This window comes from Hippichthys cyanospilos, chromosome 11 (genome assembly GCF_059441005.1).
Source record: "Hippichthys cyanospilos isolate Australia breed blue-spotted pipefish chromosome 11, RoL_Hcya_1.0, whole genome shotgun sequence".
NCBI lineage: Eukaryota > Metazoa > Chordata > Actinopteri > Syngnathiformes > Syngnathidae > Hippichthys > Hippichthys cyanospilos.
The window spans coordinates 7447739-7465034 of record NC_142379.1 but is presented as its reverse complement, the minus strand read 5'-3'; the positions used below and the strand labels follow the sequence as shown (position 1 = coordinate 7465034).

Here is a 17296-nt window from a genome sequence, read left to right as displayed (position 1 = left end):
CCTGTCGTCTCAATCAAATCATGCATCAGCCGCCAAATAATCAGTGGGTGAAGGTATTTGTGCAGTGGTAATGACTTTGTTCATGGATGCAGAATTCTCAGTTGTGAAGCAGAACCAACAGGCGGAAATGGTGGATTTGAAAGGGTTATTTGGGGAACAGGAGTGCTGTAAAGGTAAGCCCAAACAACTTATGAAAATGAATTGTTTGATATTTATGGTTTGTCTTCCAAAATTTTGAAAGGGTATATTTTTGTGCGATCCCGTTCATGTTTGAGACCATAAACATCAGTTAATATCTACTAATCTTATAGAAAATATATTTCTATGTTGAAAATGCTTTTTCTAGACTGATTCATTAATTTTCCATTTTTTTTTCCGAGACATGCACATTGGTAGTAACCCACCATCGTCAGAGCCGGACCTAGCTGGCTGCCCGAGCGAGGGTCCGAGAAAGAGGAAGCGGACCATCTTTAGCCGAGCTCAGCTGTCTGAGCTGGAGCAAGCATTTGCCGTCACTCCCTACCCCGACATCACCCTCAGGGAGTCGCTGGCTGCACACACACATCTGCCTGAGAGCAAGATACAGGTTGGTTAGCTGAACAGGGGGTCACGATTCAGATTGGATTGATTTAAACTGGCTGGTCATAAAAATAGGGACACCTGAGTTGTACTATTCAAAAGGGAAATTATTAACTAGTAATTAGTAATGTTTAACAAGACGTTTAAAAAAGTGAAAACAGCTTGTAAATTTGGCCTTTTAGTCAAAAACTTGAAGTCATAATTATCATTTTGTGGTCCACATGAAATGATGTTGTGGACCAGATCTGCCCTCGTGCCTTAAGTTTGACACTGGGGCATAAAAAGACATCAACTGACACACTACCGAGCAGCGCCATCAATGTCAATTGATGTCAACTATGTTTTTTGTTTGTTTTATGGGAAAAGGGGAGAAAAGATTTGGGAAATTAAAAAAAAACAACTTTTTTTAACTGTCAGGATTTTTTAAACCGGCCGGCATGTTATTATTATTGTTTTTTTGTTTTTGTTTTTTAATGGCTTTGACTAAAAGAGTTAAGGCCACCAAAACTCACAAATATATATTTGTCATCTTTATGGTTCAAAAACCACAAGTCTAATCATTTCATATATTTTTCTCAAATGTATACAATTGGTCAGTTTTAATGAGTGGGTGTAATTTATACAAACTATTGACCAGCCTAAAGTATTGCAAAATGCACTACGAAAAAGCAAATTTAAAGGTTGAACAAACATGACATTTTGGGGTCTCAAGTGACCATTTGGGAGGTGTGTGGTTTTGGCCTGACGCCAACAAAATGCAGTAGAAAAAACAAGTTTTTGCAATGCAGGCATAATTAACATTTTTGATTGTTACTGAGCTAAAATGTAATTTCATTGAGTCTGAATGTAAAAATGTTGCACAGGTGTGGTTTCAAAACCGAAGAGCCCGAAGTATCAAAACTGGGAGACTGCCCAAGTCCACCAAACATTTGGTGGCGAGTCGGGGGCTCACGGAAGCCACCTCTGGGATGGTGACCTCGTCTTTCCCTTCCTCTTTGGGAGACACATTCAAATCCGAGCAAAACCAGCCCGGTGACGACATCCCCCAATTCTACTCGGACTGGATCCAACTTTACAGCAACCAGTCCCTACCATCAACTTCATCGCTCCGCACGCAGCCCACCCTTGGCACCCCGAAGCATTCGGTGTCCCGTCTCTGGGAAGACGAACGGCATTCCAGGCAACAACTGGGCTCGACCCTCCCGACTTTGTTACCTGGTTCGTGGCAAGCCCGCCACTCTGTGTCCGACAACTGCCATCAAGCCCTCAGGAACTTCAAAACCCAGAGCCTGGTTCAGCCCGGGGCTCATCAGGCTATGTACGGGGGCGGAGCCGTGAGCCACGTTTCCGTCGACCAAGTTGTTCCTTCGCACTCTCAGGCCGCGTACAGGGAGGTGGCCCAGGGAGGACATCAAGGACATCACCACCACCATCATCATCATCACACACAAATGGGACCACAGACCACTATGGGCTACATCTCAGACCTGATCTACAATGCTGCTATTGTCACCAACTTTCTGGAGTTCTGATCAAGTGTGCTGTAAAATTTAATGAACTTCCTTTTGATGTCCTACGTGTCTAAATACATAAACGCCACTTGCTTCATCAAACTCAAATGACTTCTTGTGTTATTGTTCTGACTTTGTGCTAATGCTCCAATTATTGCTTCAATCTTGTTTTCTTCATTTGAACGACAGTATTCCTACAAATATGTAACTTCAAATGTTATGCACTTAGCCAAAACTGTATTTAGATTCAACTTAAAAGTGGGCAATAAATGATTGCAAATTCAACTATAAATACTTCATCATATTAGTCTGTAACCTGCAAAACTGGACACAATCCATGAAATGGCATTAGGTGACTTTCACGTTGTTGCAACAACCTTTTCCAGCAAATAAACTGAAGTGAATAAAAACCCATCTAATGACAACCAATGCATAATGTCAAATCAAAACCAAAAACATAAAACGAGATTCTAAACTGAAGGCTAATACACTATATAACGGAGAGAATAATTGTGCAATACTTGAGAATTTGGTATATGGACATCAGATAGACACTGGTGCCAGTACCAACATAAAATATGATGATATTTTTTAATTATTTGTCCTATAAATAGCGTGTATTTTTCTAATTACATTTTCTTCTTGTTGAGTTCTTAATTACACCAAACTATTATTATAAATAAAAAACCAACAACAATACCAAAATCAATGAATGTAGGGCTGCAGATATGGCGATTGCAATGAAGACTCCACTCAGGTAAACCTGAAACTCTAATTACAAATTTGCAAAACATTTAATATATATATATATATATATATATATATATATATATATATATATATATATATATATATATATATATATATGTGATACAGTTTCACAAAAGGTTTATGTGCCAGAAAATAAAAAGTAAGATATTGATTGATTATAATTCTTCACTTGTTTCCCTTTACATTATGTATAATACATGGACATAAATTAAGAGTTAAAAACAAAAACAACAAAAAAAACAAAACAAAAGAGAAAGAATCCTCACACAGGACGTTGTTGAAATGTTCATTCAATGCAGCAAACTTGCAATAACTAGTCCATGAGTGGGGTATGTGGACACATATTTTACTGTAACTCATTTGATGAACCAAAACCAAAAAAGCTGCACAGAAACTCAAGTCGACTTGACTTGGCTACATTGGAACAACACTGGGGAAAAAAAAGTTAGATAATAGTAATTGTATTGACATGTTACAGTTAGTGCTGTTAAACTGTCATCCAAGAAAAGCCTTTAGCATTAGCTAAATTAATAAAACAACCACTTTTCAACATATGATTAAACGTGTTACAAACAGTTCCTGGTGATAATTTATTGCAGCGGTTCTCAAAGTGACGTCCGCGGACCCCCGGGGGTCCATGACTGCAGGTGGTCCGTGAAATAATTTGGGTTATTAATAAAAAATATATATATTTGTGTTAACTTCATTTTATTTTATATCAAATTGTGAATGTATTCATGACTCTTCAATAAAGCAATCAATTCAACCAGTTCAACATATTTTTAAAAATGTAATAATTACATTATTTGTCAAATAGACCCACATAATCATTGTCATCATCAAAGCGCTTGATTATTTAGTCACTAAATATTTGGGAGCAACCTGTTTGGGGGAAATTGACCCAGTTTGTAATGAGCTCATCTGTATTATGTTTAGAAAATGGAAGAGATATTCATTTGCAGGAGACACAAATTCTATCGATTGCTTGATTCTGGCGTCTAATAACAAAAGAGAACTAATCAAGAACGTAGCCCATGAACTAAACATTTTTACGATGACCCTGCTCTTCTTCTCCACTGAGGTATCACGGCTATATATTGTTCTCACGGTGCCAGGCAACTCTTGTTTTTCCAGTCTAAGATGAACTGTGCCGTGTTACCTTATACAGAATTATTTTTCAAAGCGTCCTGATTAAAATCCTTACTTGCGCAGGGATAGCATGAAAGGAATAGCGGTTTTCTAAATCTCTCTACTCTGTAAGTATCATGAGGGTTATATACAGTAGGCGGAATAAACTAATGAAAATTAAAGCCAAAGCTTTGGGGTCTATCAGCTTACAGGTCTTGTAATTATGCTTGGATTTAAGTTTTGAAATATTACATGAGAAGTATAATACATACACGAATATGACGGATGGACAAGACAGTCGTGCAGTGGACAGTGATCTCTGCATATCACAATCATCTTTAATACCAAATAATCTTTCAATAAACCTTTAATCCGGGTGTCAAATCTCAGAATTCAGGAAAATACTTTTTCCCCCTCCAGATGTAGTTACATCTTTTAATCCTCCCATTTATGTGATAGGACCAAACAAGAGGATGCCAGCATAAAAAATATGGCAAAAAAAAAGAATTTATATCTCAAGAAGGGATCAGAGAAGACTGATAGCATCCGAGCGTTGTTTAAATTGTTTTTGAATTGTTGATTATGGACAGTACCATAATCTTTTACTATGTGTTGTTGGTGACATCTGACGGGAAACAAGCATCAACAGCTTGTCAACCAGTTGAAATAATTTGAGAAGGGTCAAAATAAATATACAGATTTGTGTGAATATCTTTGACCAAAGCAACCTGCTTACACTTGTAAATAAAAAAAAAAAACAGCATGTTTTTTTTTGCCTGTGGTAGAAATGTGAATATTTCTTTAATCAAGCACCAAGTAAACATGATTGGAAAATATGTTTCTAGTTAGAAGATACGTGTACAATAAAAATAGTAATATGATATTGCGTAAAAGATATATATTTTTTTGTTTTGTTAATGCTGTCCAATTAACAGATCTCCCCATCATTCAACCAGAAGCAACACAATCTGTAAATATTAACATTTAAGATTTTGAAAAAGAAAGCAGGTTTTAAAAACAAACCAACTACAATAAACATATATAGTGCAGGTCTGGGTGGTTTTATATGAATATGATAAAAAAAAAAAAAAAACAAGAAACACGCTGATATTTTATTGCCATTTATTCATGGAAATATTTTGAATAAGATAATAAATAAAAGGTTGCACACATGAAAATGTCATTCAAAAATGAATCATTGCAGGTATAAAATCACTAAAGAGAGCATTAATAACAGCAGGTGAAAAATAATGACAGGAGGTATTGAACAGAGCAGGCATCTAATAGATATTGAACAGCACACCCCCCCTTTTTGCGATTTGTTGTTTACAAATTCACCTTTTCATTATTTTAAATGTGGAACATATCAGCTATTTAAGCTGAAAAACTCACCTAGTCGCAGGAGTGGTGCTCTTTCAGAAATGCCTTAAAATCGCACAAGATGGTCTTGAAACCCTGGCGATTGGTGTCAAGAAACTATGTCGGAGTGATACATGTCAACTAACGAACTTTATAAGTCAGGCAAGAGGAATGCTTTGTTTCATGTCATGTATGTTTTAGATTTGCTGATCAGTTTTTTTTTTCCATGGGTGAGTTTTTGTTTCTTTTTTTGGAGCTACATGGACCAAAAAGCATTAATCATCAGTACTAACTTTTTCAACCTTTATAACGTTCAGAAATTGTTAGTTTGACTCAAGTTTTGCCCTAAGAATTGATCCCCCTCCAAAAACCAGTGACATTTTCAAGCATGAAGACCTGATAATACCAATAATAAAGTACAACTTTCTTAAAAAAAACGTCTATTCAGTAAAGCACTTCTTTTCTGACTTTAGTGAAGTCCCTCTTGTTTGTTGTGCTAGGGTTCCCCAAGTTCCCCCTCCATGGTCCGGACCAGGACGTACAGCTCAGCTAGCCCCACCACAGATGTTGCGATCACAGCAGATATAACACGCTGGGGGTAAATTCAAATGTAACAGGTTTTTGATTTCTACAATATTTTAAACTAGGAGAACACAAATTTAGGAAAAGCATGTAACAAATCATTCATTGCAGGAGTAGATCAATCCAGAATCAGACAAATTCTTACCGCTGTTGTTTCTGTGAATAGATACTGACTGCCGATGTAGGAGCAGGCAAACGTAGCAACTACTGTCACCAGGAAGTTGAAAACAGTCACAACCACAGCTTTGGCTGACCGTACTTCAGAAACAGAAAAAGTGGATTATTTATAATGCATTATTTTATAAAATAGATTTGCTGCATGAGGACATATTCAAATGTTTTTTTCACTATGTATAAACCAGCTTCCAGATGTCTTAAATAGCATGTTCTGTGACATGCTTTCAATAACACTTTTTTAGTCCATAAATCTAAAAGATTTAAATAAAAACCATGGAAATAGGCAATTGTGCACTATTTTCAGGTCCAAAATGGCATATACCAAAAATGGAGAACCCCCCCCAATTTAAACAATTTCAAAGTGAATTAACATCCCCTCTAAATTGACGTAGAAACTAGTCAATACACTAACCTTGCTGTCCAAAATCTGCCAGTGTCCCATTACGGTTCATTTCCTGCACAAGAGAAAAATCATGCATATTAATCAAAGAGTTTGCTTTTTAGAGTTTGCAGTCAAGAAATAGTGCAGTAGCTTTTTGAAGGGGGTGGTCTTTCTTGATGCAAATGAGGCCTCCCCCCCTTTCCACCACGACCAAGTATAACGAATGTAATTTATAACACACAAACTGCACATAGTGATGTTCAAGAGACTGTCTAATAAATTTAATGGATCTGTGTGACATATTAAGTCTTTCTGTTGCCCAGAAAAGTGTTCAAGAAAGTTAATGCGTGCAATGCGTAGAAGAAATTTACCTGATTGTTTACATTACGAGTCATCTTGTTGTATTCCTCATTTGCTAGTCTGGCTTTAATTTTTTCCAGGCGTGCAACTAGTTCAGGATTCTGGAATTAAAGAGAAACATCACATTTTGTGTTTTATATCCATTCAGATCATTTTGCTTTAAAGTTTAAACAAGTGGTGTAGATGCTGGCAGGTTTGCAGTACAAATCCACAACATTTTTATATTGTGTCCATAGTTTTTAATGAGTCAGGTTTAACATTTCAGAAACATTTTCGAACTCGGTCAGTTGAAGAAAATCAAAACAAGCGTTGATTTTTTTTTTTTTTTTAAGGAACCACATGACGGGAGACTGTCCACTTCCTGTTTAGAAAAATCGGTACCATAAACTCATATTTAATACGAAATTAAATCGCCAATGTGCCAAATGTAATTTCCATACATATATTTCACTGTGGAAAATTTAAAATATCATGAAACTTCAAACTCAATATACTGTATTCAACTTACTTTGGGGGGCTTCACGAACTCCGGCAAGTGCAGTGAACTATCCTCCAACAAGTCATGCAAATAGAACGGATGCCCTGGGGAAAAAGAACCAATCAACAAATAGTAAATGTAAATCTATAGTCATTTTTCTACGCGGTCGTCACTTCATTAATAACATTTCCTACGCATCCTTTTGTTGAAAAACACGCAAGCATTGCAAATATATTCAATCAAATACGTGCATATGCTCACAAACTATAAATATATAAATGAATATATTTGTTTGATTACATGTTACCTTCATCTTGAAGATATTTCTTCAATTGCCTCGCTGTACTAAAGGCAAGGGTTATTTGTCCTTGGTTTTCAAGAAGAGCCCCCAGTTGCGTTCTCAGCTCATCCGGCAGAGAGGAGTCCGTCTGCGACAACAATTCTGACACCCTGTTTCTAAACCGATCTCCTACCACAAACGCCGAAGCCATAATTTGATCAATCAAAGATATATTCGGAGGGAATGCGCTACAGCAGCATATGTCAATTCTGTAGTTGTTATGTTAGAAAGTGACTCAAGAGATCAAATTTGTTCTTTGAAAGCCGCCATGTTTTTACCCCATGACCATATGACGTAAGGCTCACATGATCACTTGTGGAAATTTATTTTTAAATTACACATGAAAAGAGGACTAAACATCATTGTATAATATTTTATAATGTGTGTGTTTTCTATCATGGGAAGAAATCGACGTTAATGTTTGTTGAGAAATTGATATGTTCCGCGTCTCATTCCACGTGACCATTTCTGGTGCCTTCAACTTTCTCCGTATTTTTAAACTTTGAAACATACTACTTTTAATCCGCTACAAACCACGTCAAATTAAGTAATTAAAACAAATGCGTTTTTATTTCAACCCAGCCAACCGCTCACTTTTGACATGCTCAACTCCTGTTTTTTCAAAAAGAAAAAATATACATATTTATAAGCGTTGTTCACAACCTAAAAACCCTAATATCATCTGCACAAATAAATCAACTATCGACGTCAAGTCGTCTGTCAAAATATGTCAGTGTAAGGGACGTTCGTAATAAACATTCCTGCAGTTCGTATTATTTTCTTTGACCCTGAAGGCAGCAACGGTACACCGTAAGTAAGTGCGTGCGTAGAAGCGTGCAACCACCAACAAAGATGGCGGCCTGTGCGTTACGTAGAGGTCTGCTGAGCACCTTCAGTAAATACAACAATAAAAACGCACATAGATTATTAAGTATGGCTGAAAGCAGGTTCGAATTGTATAGACCACAGTTGGCTTGCCGGGCCTGCGGAATGTACGGTGTCACTCAGCAGAGGAGGCTCATGTCGTCACGGTAAGACAGACTGTGTCCTCCTCCTGTCAAAGCTAACAAGCTAAAGACTTAGCTGAGTTCCTAAAAACGGTGTCGTGGGGGGAAAAAAGTCAAGTACAGTTGTCAAGTATCAACATTTACGGGTGAAACACACATTCTGTACATATAGTTATAATCGTGAGCATGTGTGTCCAGAGTACAATACATTTGTGGCGTAACTATCTTGTGCCATTCATTGGCATTTATCCAGCGTTGACTGATCGTTTGTGAACAGAAGCACTTCTGTCATGTGTTTTGTAAGAATTTGAATCTTGTATTAACTTGTTCTTCTAATCATAATTGCATATATTGCTTAAATATAAGCAAACGATTGCTTAGCTGTTTTCCCCATGCCATTGTCTAGTACTTTAAAAATGCTGTACATGCACATATTTACAGTATTTAGAGTACAACAACCCCCCCCCCCCAAAAAAAAACAATTTTCAGGTGTTCATTAAGATTTATAAATTTCCATAAAAAAAGTACCCATCCTTGTCAGTTCAACAAATTCCACCCACCTGACCCTCTCAGAATGTCCAGTAAAATTTTAGCATAAAACGCAATGGTGAATAGAAAAAACACAAATGAATTACTGCCATTATTTGTGAAAAGTAGAGTAGTTTAGACTGTTTTGGGCATCACACTCTGAAAACAACAATAACTGGAAAAGGCACCTTCACATTTTCTACAGTGTACCGTATGTCTGTTACTAATAGCCTCCAGTCAAAGAATGTCAGGTGTTTGTAGCTCAAGTATAACCGAGTATAGTAGATACTTAAACCTGTCTCAAAATTTGGCTTGCTGAAATTAAATAGCAAATTTGAAGCATGGCTGAGCTCCCAGTTTTGCAGATAAATGACTTCTACCATCTTTAATCATCTTAATTCGTGGTTGGATTGATGGCAGTTATTTACCACTAGTCTCTCAGTTGATCTTATGTAACACGAGTATACAGCATTTTTTGTTTTATTCCTCACTTTTTGCGAGTCAATCCTCGAGAAGGTTCTTACAGTGGAAGAGCATTTCGTATCCTGACTGTATTTTTCTCCGCCAATCTCATAAAATTAAAAGACACACAGTTAATAACCGAACAGCTGCGATTGTATGCTTCTTCAAGTTGTTGCATTATATGCTGGAATAAACAACTTATTTCAATCGTGAACGTAAGAGAATTTTTATTTTGTGTACTATATATGAGCCTTTTCTTGCAAACTAATTTTAGAATATAATCTGATTAGAAATCTAGGGGTGTCTTGATATAATATTCTCACTTCTGATACCATACTGATATTGCAGCCCTCAGCACTGCCCAATACACATAACGATACAATACAATATCAGCGAAATGTATGCACGCTCGTATTTATTTTTCAGTGTGAAACATTAGATGAGACAGAATTAAGTTATACTTTTCAATGAATTATAGTTAGCAAGTTTGGTATTGGTCATGTGACATTCACAAGCCGACCAGTGATTTGAATACAGACTTGTTTTTGTTTAAATACTGATTTTTATGCTTGGTAGCCATGTTCCCCAAGTGCAATTTTGGCAAATTGGCCATTCGACGTGCTGAATGTCTTCATTTCCTTATATTCCATCTTGTCATTTTCAAGGTGGCGAACGGGAAGTGACTTTAGTTCGAATTAATAGAAGAACCTGGAATTTCTTTCTTTCTATTTCCGTCTGTATCTGCCATAAAGACTTAAAACGAGTTCTTCCTGAATTATAGCTTTTTGCCGTCAAGCAATAAAATTCATTTTGATGCCATAGCTGTAAGACGTAATTAAAATATGTGAATGTCATACACATACAATATGAGGATGTCATTCTCCGGACCTGTCATTCAAAACAAAGCAATTTTTCAAGTAATGATTAGGTGAGCAATGCAAAGGAACTTGTGCAAAAATTGACCTGGTTGTGACTACTTTGCCCACATCCTAAGGTCAGTTTCTTTAAAAAATATAGAATACACAGTTCAACATAAATTAAACATACATGTATGTGTTAAAGATGATAGCCATTCAACCACTTGTAACACATTTATGACAAGAATTAATGTCCGTATAACTTCATCAATTTCAGAGTTTTTTTTTTTCAACAATAGATTTACAGTTGACTCCTGATATTTGCGAGTAGATACCAGACCGACTCACGATTAGAGATAATCTGCATGTAATTGACATATATTGAAATGTTTTGTGAGAAAACGTCCTGTTTTACTTTTACTCAATGTATTTCCTTTCCTGTCAAGCCTTACATTTTACTTCTGAAAATGGCTAAATAAGTATCCCTTCAGTATTTTTTTTTCCACTTTAGCTTTTATATCTTTGTTCTTCCTGTAAATAATACTTTTGCATTATCCAGTGGTATGAAACTAACCTGACGCCAACAGCCAATGTAATGTTAAATTAATCCCCACTCGATCTCTGCTGTAAAGATTAGCTTTGTAGGGAGCTGAGAAGTATGCATGTTTGTGTCCAGCTGTTGTTGTTTCTGCACGTCTGTAGGCTTAAGTATATGTCTATGTTTGTCAGAGAGAAGCATTGGACATCTAATGGAATTTGTGGCATCCAACAAGTCAAGGTGTTCTCCGCGATCTTGTCAAAGTTATGATTGAGATTATGACTGTTGCAATAAAAGCCTCTGTGGAGATCATGTAGATTGTTTCTATAAGAGACAATCTTTTCTGTGATAAACAAAGCTGAATAGCAGATAAAAGCAACACTTCAGTCAAACAATGGAATGAGAAGAACTCAAAATAACAGATAAACTTTTTATACAAGGCAGTCATTACGTGTTTACATGACAGCAGTATTTTAGAATGGGAGAGGATATTTTAAAATACATTGACAAGAGAGCAAAGCCAAGTGTTTAGTTTTGGCATGCGGCCAGTGTGTATGTCCCAACCATAACATTTTTTGAAAAGTCTACATCCACTGCCCCCGAACTGTGTCCACTTTATTTATATACTATATGTCAGTCAGACATCCCCGAGGGACCTGGATAAAACCCAGGTGGAAGAAACAGTCAATGTGCTTGCACTTATCTTTATTTAGAAAGCAACATCGCCATCTACTGAAGAAAACGTTTTTTTTTTTTGTTTGTTTTATTACACAAGGCCTGTGAGTCTGTGACCCAAGGAGATATGACTTTATAATGTATTGTACTACAGTATTTGAGTTTTGCATTCCCTTTATCGTGGTCCTGAGGTCAATATGTAAAATGTTCTTGCCCCAGAACTAGTTATGTTATGGGTAATATTAGTTGGATGTAAACACAAGCCAGTATGTATTGACGTTGCCTATATTTGGCAGGAACAGGCCTGAGGGGAAGATTTTGGAGACCGTGGGGGTATTTGAGGCTCTGAAGCAGCACGGCAAATACGAGACTGGACAGGTAAGGACTTGCAATCATGTTTACTTGCCATTGGAGCAGGGTAGATATCAACAAACACATTCTAGATCTTGAATGGCATAGTTTGATTTGATTTGAGACAGTAATACTTTTCAAGCTCATAGTTTTCTTATGCTTTTTTTCACATGATACCAAGGCTCAAGGCTTTATATTAAATTATTCAATTTCATTTCTGTGATGATTTGAACCTTACTTAATATTATGTGATGTTGTAAGCCCAAACTGTTGTGTTGTTCTTAGCTCTTTCTCCACAGCGTCTTTGGCTATAGAGGGATCGTCTTGTTCCCGTGGCATGCCAGACTGTACGATAGAGACATCACACCTCCCATATCTGACAGGTAAAGACCCCACCCCCATTTCAAGATGAGTGGCGTTTGATCAGCAAAGGCTTGCCATTATTCGCAGGTTTAAGGCAACATGTAACTCCTGTGTAAGCATAACCCACATATCTGTTATCTGATTTTTATTTTTCTCTCAGCAAACCTGAGCCCCCTGGTGCCCACGGCTCAAAGGAAGTGAAGGGAAAGACTCACACTTACTACCAAGTTCTGATTGATACTAGAGACTGCCCTCACATTGTAAGTCACTGTGGTCAGCAATAGCAAACCACATTACTTTTTCATTTAGAAGCCTAGATGAATTCCTATGTGCAAATTCTATGTTTTCCAACACCCAATACTCGGATTTGATTAGGACAGAACCACCTTTATTATTATAATACAGTAGATTGTTTGTTACTTAAACTTTTCATTTACGTCGATTAAAAAAATAAAAACTATTTGAGAGTGGCGCAGTACTTATTTTATGGGCTTTACCATCAAAGATGAGCTTGACTCTTGAGTCCCCTTTTGCATGAAATCTAATTTACAGACAACTAGCGGTTGTATATTGCTAATAAATACTGTGTATATAACCTCGTTTCAACTGTATCCTTGCTTCGTTTCTCCTAAACAATTTTGTGATTACCCGTGACCGCATGCATGCACCCTGTTCACCAATGCATACCTCGTATTGATGAATTTTGATCATGTTGCCTTTGACAGTCTCAGAGGTCTCAGACTGAGGCGGTGACGTTTCTGGCTAACCATGACGACAGCAGAGCGCTTTACGCCATTCCAGGTATGCACCTACCGTATGCCAATCCCCGTATAACTTGCTTCTAAATAGCACTGCATGATATCGAAGTCTTGAGTGCAACAAGCTCTGTTAAGGATGCAGTAATCCACTTGTAATCCTATAAATTGTTATTGTGTGCTTCTCTCTCCATCAGGTCTAGACTATGTGAGCCATGAAGACATCCTGCCATACAACTCTGCAGAGCAGATCCCCATTCAACACGAGCTGTTTGAACGCTTCCTCATGTACAACCCTGCCAAATGTAAACACCCCCCCCCCTCCCCCCCCTCCCCCCCAGTCTGTTGACTCTCTTGAGCTGCCAAGAATGTTGTTGACTTTGTTGTGTACTGTATTTCCGACCACTTATGACTCGGATCATTTCTATTGTCTCCGTTGGTGCAGCTTTGTTCCTCAATTAACTTGTCCTTCTTGGCCCATCGTAGCTCCTCCATTTATCGCCAGAGACACCCTTAAAGCATGGCAGGAAAAGAACCACCCCTGGTTGGAGCTCTCAGATGTCCACAGGGAGACAACTGAGAATATCCGGGTCACCGTAATCCCTTTCTACATGGGCATGAGGGTAAATAATGAACATGCACAGTTCATATTTTAGAAGCCATTGCATGACATACCTATGTGTGTTAGTGCGTGTGTGATCATTTGTTTTGACAAAGGAAGTCCAATATCTATGTTATACTTATTAATGGTCATATGTTCTCTCTCTATCTCTTTCACTATTAAGGAAGGACAGAATTCTCATGTATACTGGGTGAGTAGTGGGAAGCAATCTGCAATGATTATATTGTAGTTTACACAGGTCTAAAGAGTAGCTAAATAACATTAACTACTGTCAGGGCAGTTTTAATATATCTACTTAGTCAGCAACCTGATTTGTGTTTAAAAGCGAAGTCAAGTCAAAAAATTTTCTTTGCAATAATATGCTGTGTCCCCAATTTGCTGTGTTTTTATTCATCTCAGATGGTGGCTGTTTTGTTACTGTCAAATGGAAATGTGCATTATGCGTATGTGTCATGTGGTCTAGTGGCGATATTGCATCCGTTTGGAGAACATGGGCAACGAGGTGGTTCAGCTAAGAGAGAGACACTGGAGGATCTTCAGCCTGTCTGGAACCCTGGAGACTGTCCGAGGTCGCGGCGTAGTCGGCAGGGTCAGAGCAACTCACTTTCATTTCCGAGGAGGGAAAAAGGATGACCATTACAAAAACTGTCACTCGCCGCCAAGAGCGCACCGCCTATAAGAGTCGTGAAGAGTTGTTGCCAAAACATCTTTACATCATGCCATGACTCAGTCGTTTTATAATGACAAGCGGTACGTTAGTTTTAAGCAAAGGTTTTAAGCTAAACAAGATCGAGTATTAACAGGCTGTTAGACACCACGTTAGGGCTGAGCATGGGAATGTTACTGCAGTGCACTGGGTAGGTGATGCTGTAAAGTGTATTAGCAAAAATTGCAATTTTATCTTTTCCTTAAATGTTTAAGCCCTAGATTTTAACACATAATATAAAACCCAAAGAAATCTGAAGAATCACAAGAGTATCAGAGACTACATTTATATGACTCTTCACATCGCAATCCCTGGCTCAGTTTTGGGTAGAAAAAGAACCCACACCACAGCGTATCTTGTCGGAATAATCTTTGTGACAACTCAAAATTGGGCCTTAATTGACTTTGATAGGGTAAAAAAAAAATACTCAAATGAGACCCGTTTGGACAGTACTTTAGTCTCTCACTATCAAGAAAATAAATGCAATGATCATGGTATCGAAACCATTTTTTTTTCCTGTCTTGTCATTCTGTACTTTTTGTGTAATTACAGGAACCGGTGTTGTCCAAAGAGCAGCCAGCATTTCAGTATAGCAGCCATGTCTCTCTACAAGCCCCGAGTGGTCACATGTGGTGAGTTTTTGTTCTGTTGGATTGTTCTACAGTCTCTTGTGCAATTTATATCTTTTTTTTTTTTTTTTACGTTCAGGGGAACATTTCGTATCGAGAGGACCGACGGCTCCCATTTTGATGTTCGCATTCCTCCTTTCTCTCTGGAGAGCAACAAAGATGATAAAGCCCCCCCTGCAGGCTACACATTCTAACTGCGAGTAGTCTCCGCATCCTATCATTATCCCAGCCTTCATTATCAGAAAACTGAGTCGAGTTCGGGAAAGGGACTGTATAGCAAATTCGAGATTTTCCAATTGCACACCCACATACCCTATTTTCCCGGTTGAGTGACGACATTTGTGCATGGCAAGATTAACTTGATTTAAAGCGGACTCAGCCTGGATGGGAGAAAAACTGCAAAGTCTTGTGCTACAGAGTTGCCCATGTTTGATATAAATTAGCAGAAATTTGCGAGCTCTTCCCGCTAGGATTGTGTTCCCAATTGGAGCAACTGCAGCATTTCATTGGGGTGTTATTGAAACCATCATGCTTCAGTGTGTTGATTCCCGTTTCCCGAAAACATTTCGTTGCACGGCTTTTCTGTTCAGCTCTGCCTATCTGTTTTTTTTTTTTTGTTTAGTTTTTAATAAGAGCGATGCCCGAACAGTTTACAGAATAAAAGCATTCACATTTTACCACCTTATTGAACAGTTAAAACATTATCCAATGCAAAATAATAATTGAAATACAATTACTTTGAGTATTGATCTTAATCTGTGTACAAATGTCTGACTATTTGGAAAAAAAAAGTTCCAATGAAATCAGCCATGCGTTCTGTGAAGTGGCCGCGGCTGGTCGACTTCTCCAGTGAGTACAAAGCGGGACTTTATTTATACGTGCACACATTTGAGATGAGTCAGCCTTGAACGTAGTTTCTTTTGTTTGAATGGAATCCCATCCGCTGTGAATAGAGGAAGTATAACAAGACGATGTGTTTCCCAAAAATTCTACCAGTGGTGGAAAGATGCAGTGCCCATGTTTTTGTTCAGTCTTTAACACCATGAATGAAACGAGCACATGGCAGCAATAGACCTGAAATGTGTAAAAAAATATTTTTATCCCTGCAAAAAAAAAACAAAAAAAACTGAAGCCTGCTTCTTTTAGAGGAAATCTTGCACCCAGGCTAACTGCTTGATAACAAAAGAGACATTGAGCCAAAATTACATTTGGTGATCAAGCAAGGACTCTTCCATCAATGCGTTTTGATAATAATTTGAAACTCCTTCTGGTTGGAATACTGTAAATAAGAATGTAATTAAAGGCAAATAAATATGTTTTGAAAAATACTTAATGACAAAGATGTGTTTTATTACCTCAAATAATGTGTGTGTGTGTGTGTGTATATATATATATATATATATATATATATATATATATATATATATATATATATATATATATATATACACATTTGATACATCGTTGTACTGTTAGAAAGAAAATCCCAAATTAAAGGGACAATGTGTAAGATTTAGACCGTTTTTCATTTTTCATTACGGACAGCAGGAGGTGCTGCATTTACCATTGTCCATACCTATAACAGACATGGCAGCCTCCGAAGGAGGAGTGCCACCCCCAAGTAATATTTAATAAAAACAAGACCTACGATTATATTTAAAACATACTGTTGGTCGTTAAGAACACATTTATTTGCAAGTTTTTAAAAATTTATAATCATTTTTATTCCTTTTTAGTGAAAAACGGCCTAAATCTTCCACATTTTCCCTTCAAATTATTATTTTTTCTTTCGCGTAATCTCCTGTACAGGATAACAGCGAAAAATGTTACTCTATGAACCCTGTAAAAAAGAAAACATTTCTTGGAAGTTGATTTATATTGCTTTTTTGTTTATGTTGAAATGATACTGTTTTAGGTATACTTTACAGTAAGATAAATGCGGCAACAGAAAATGGATGGAATGATGGTTGAAAGACAAACAGTGCCCTCTAGTGGAGCAACAATATTCCATAAGTACGGAGTCGCCACTGATTTGGGTCCGTCAGTCCTGGAAGCTAAATATTTGTATAATCGACGCACAAGATATTTTACTTTATTCTCTTTTGATTCTCCATATAAGGTTGCTCGCGAATATAA

At 37.4% G+C, this 17296-nt stretch overlaps 3 protein-coding genes across 4 annotated transcripts; 2 read left to right on the top strand and 1 right to left on the bottom strand.

Annotated features, from left to right (window-relative positions):
- Window positions 1-30: 30 nt before the first annotated feature.
- sebox (SEBOX homeobox) lies at window positions 31-2192 on the top strand. Its single transcript, XM_088427975.1, has 3 exons — window positions 31-173; window positions 381-586; window positions 1443-2192. The coding sequence occupies exons 1-3, from the start codon at window positions 71-73 to the stop codon at window positions 2109-2111; spliced, it is 978 nt and encodes a 325-aa protein (XP_088284101.1). The 5' UTR covers window positions 31-70; the 3' UTR covers window positions 2112-2192.
- Window positions 2193-5094: 2902 nt separating this feature from the next.
- vma12 (vacuolar ATPase assembly factor VMA12) lies at window positions 5095-7965 on the bottom strand. The gene is made up of 6 exons (XM_088427572.1): window positions 7635-7965; window positions 7358-7431; window positions 6861-6950; window positions 6520-6562; window positions 6076-6188; window positions 5095-5940 (listed from the first exon to the last, which is right to left on the bottom strand). Exons 1-6 carry the CDS (start codon window positions 7816-7818, stop codon window positions 5845-5847), a joined length of 600 nt encoding a protein of 199 aa, XP_088283698.1. The 5' UTR covers window positions 7819-7965; the 3' UTR covers window positions 5095-5844.
- Window positions 7966-8501: 536 nt separating this feature from the next.
- poldip2 (polymerase (DNA-directed), delta interacting protein 2) lies at window positions 8502-16488 on the top strand. 2 transcript variants are annotated; one of them, XM_088428485.1, is made up of 11 exons: window positions 8502-8698; window positions 12037-12112; window positions 12371-12468; window positions 12609-12708; window positions 13174-13249; window positions 13401-13508; window positions 13690-13826; window positions 13989-14015; window positions 14289-14414; window positions 15084-15163; window positions 15240-16488. In XM_088428485.1, exons 1-11 carry the CDS (start codon window positions 8520-8522, stop codon window positions 15352-15354), a joined length of 1122 nt encoding a protein of 373 aa, XP_088284611.1. In that variant the 5' UTR covers window positions 8502-8519; the 3' UTR covers window positions 15355-16488. The 2 variants fall into 2 exon arrangements, with proteins under 2 accessions (XP_088284611.1, XP_088284610.1); XM_088428484.1 differs by having other exon boundaries at window positions 12031-12112.
- The last annotated feature ends 808 nt before the right edge of the window (window positions 16489-17296 follow it).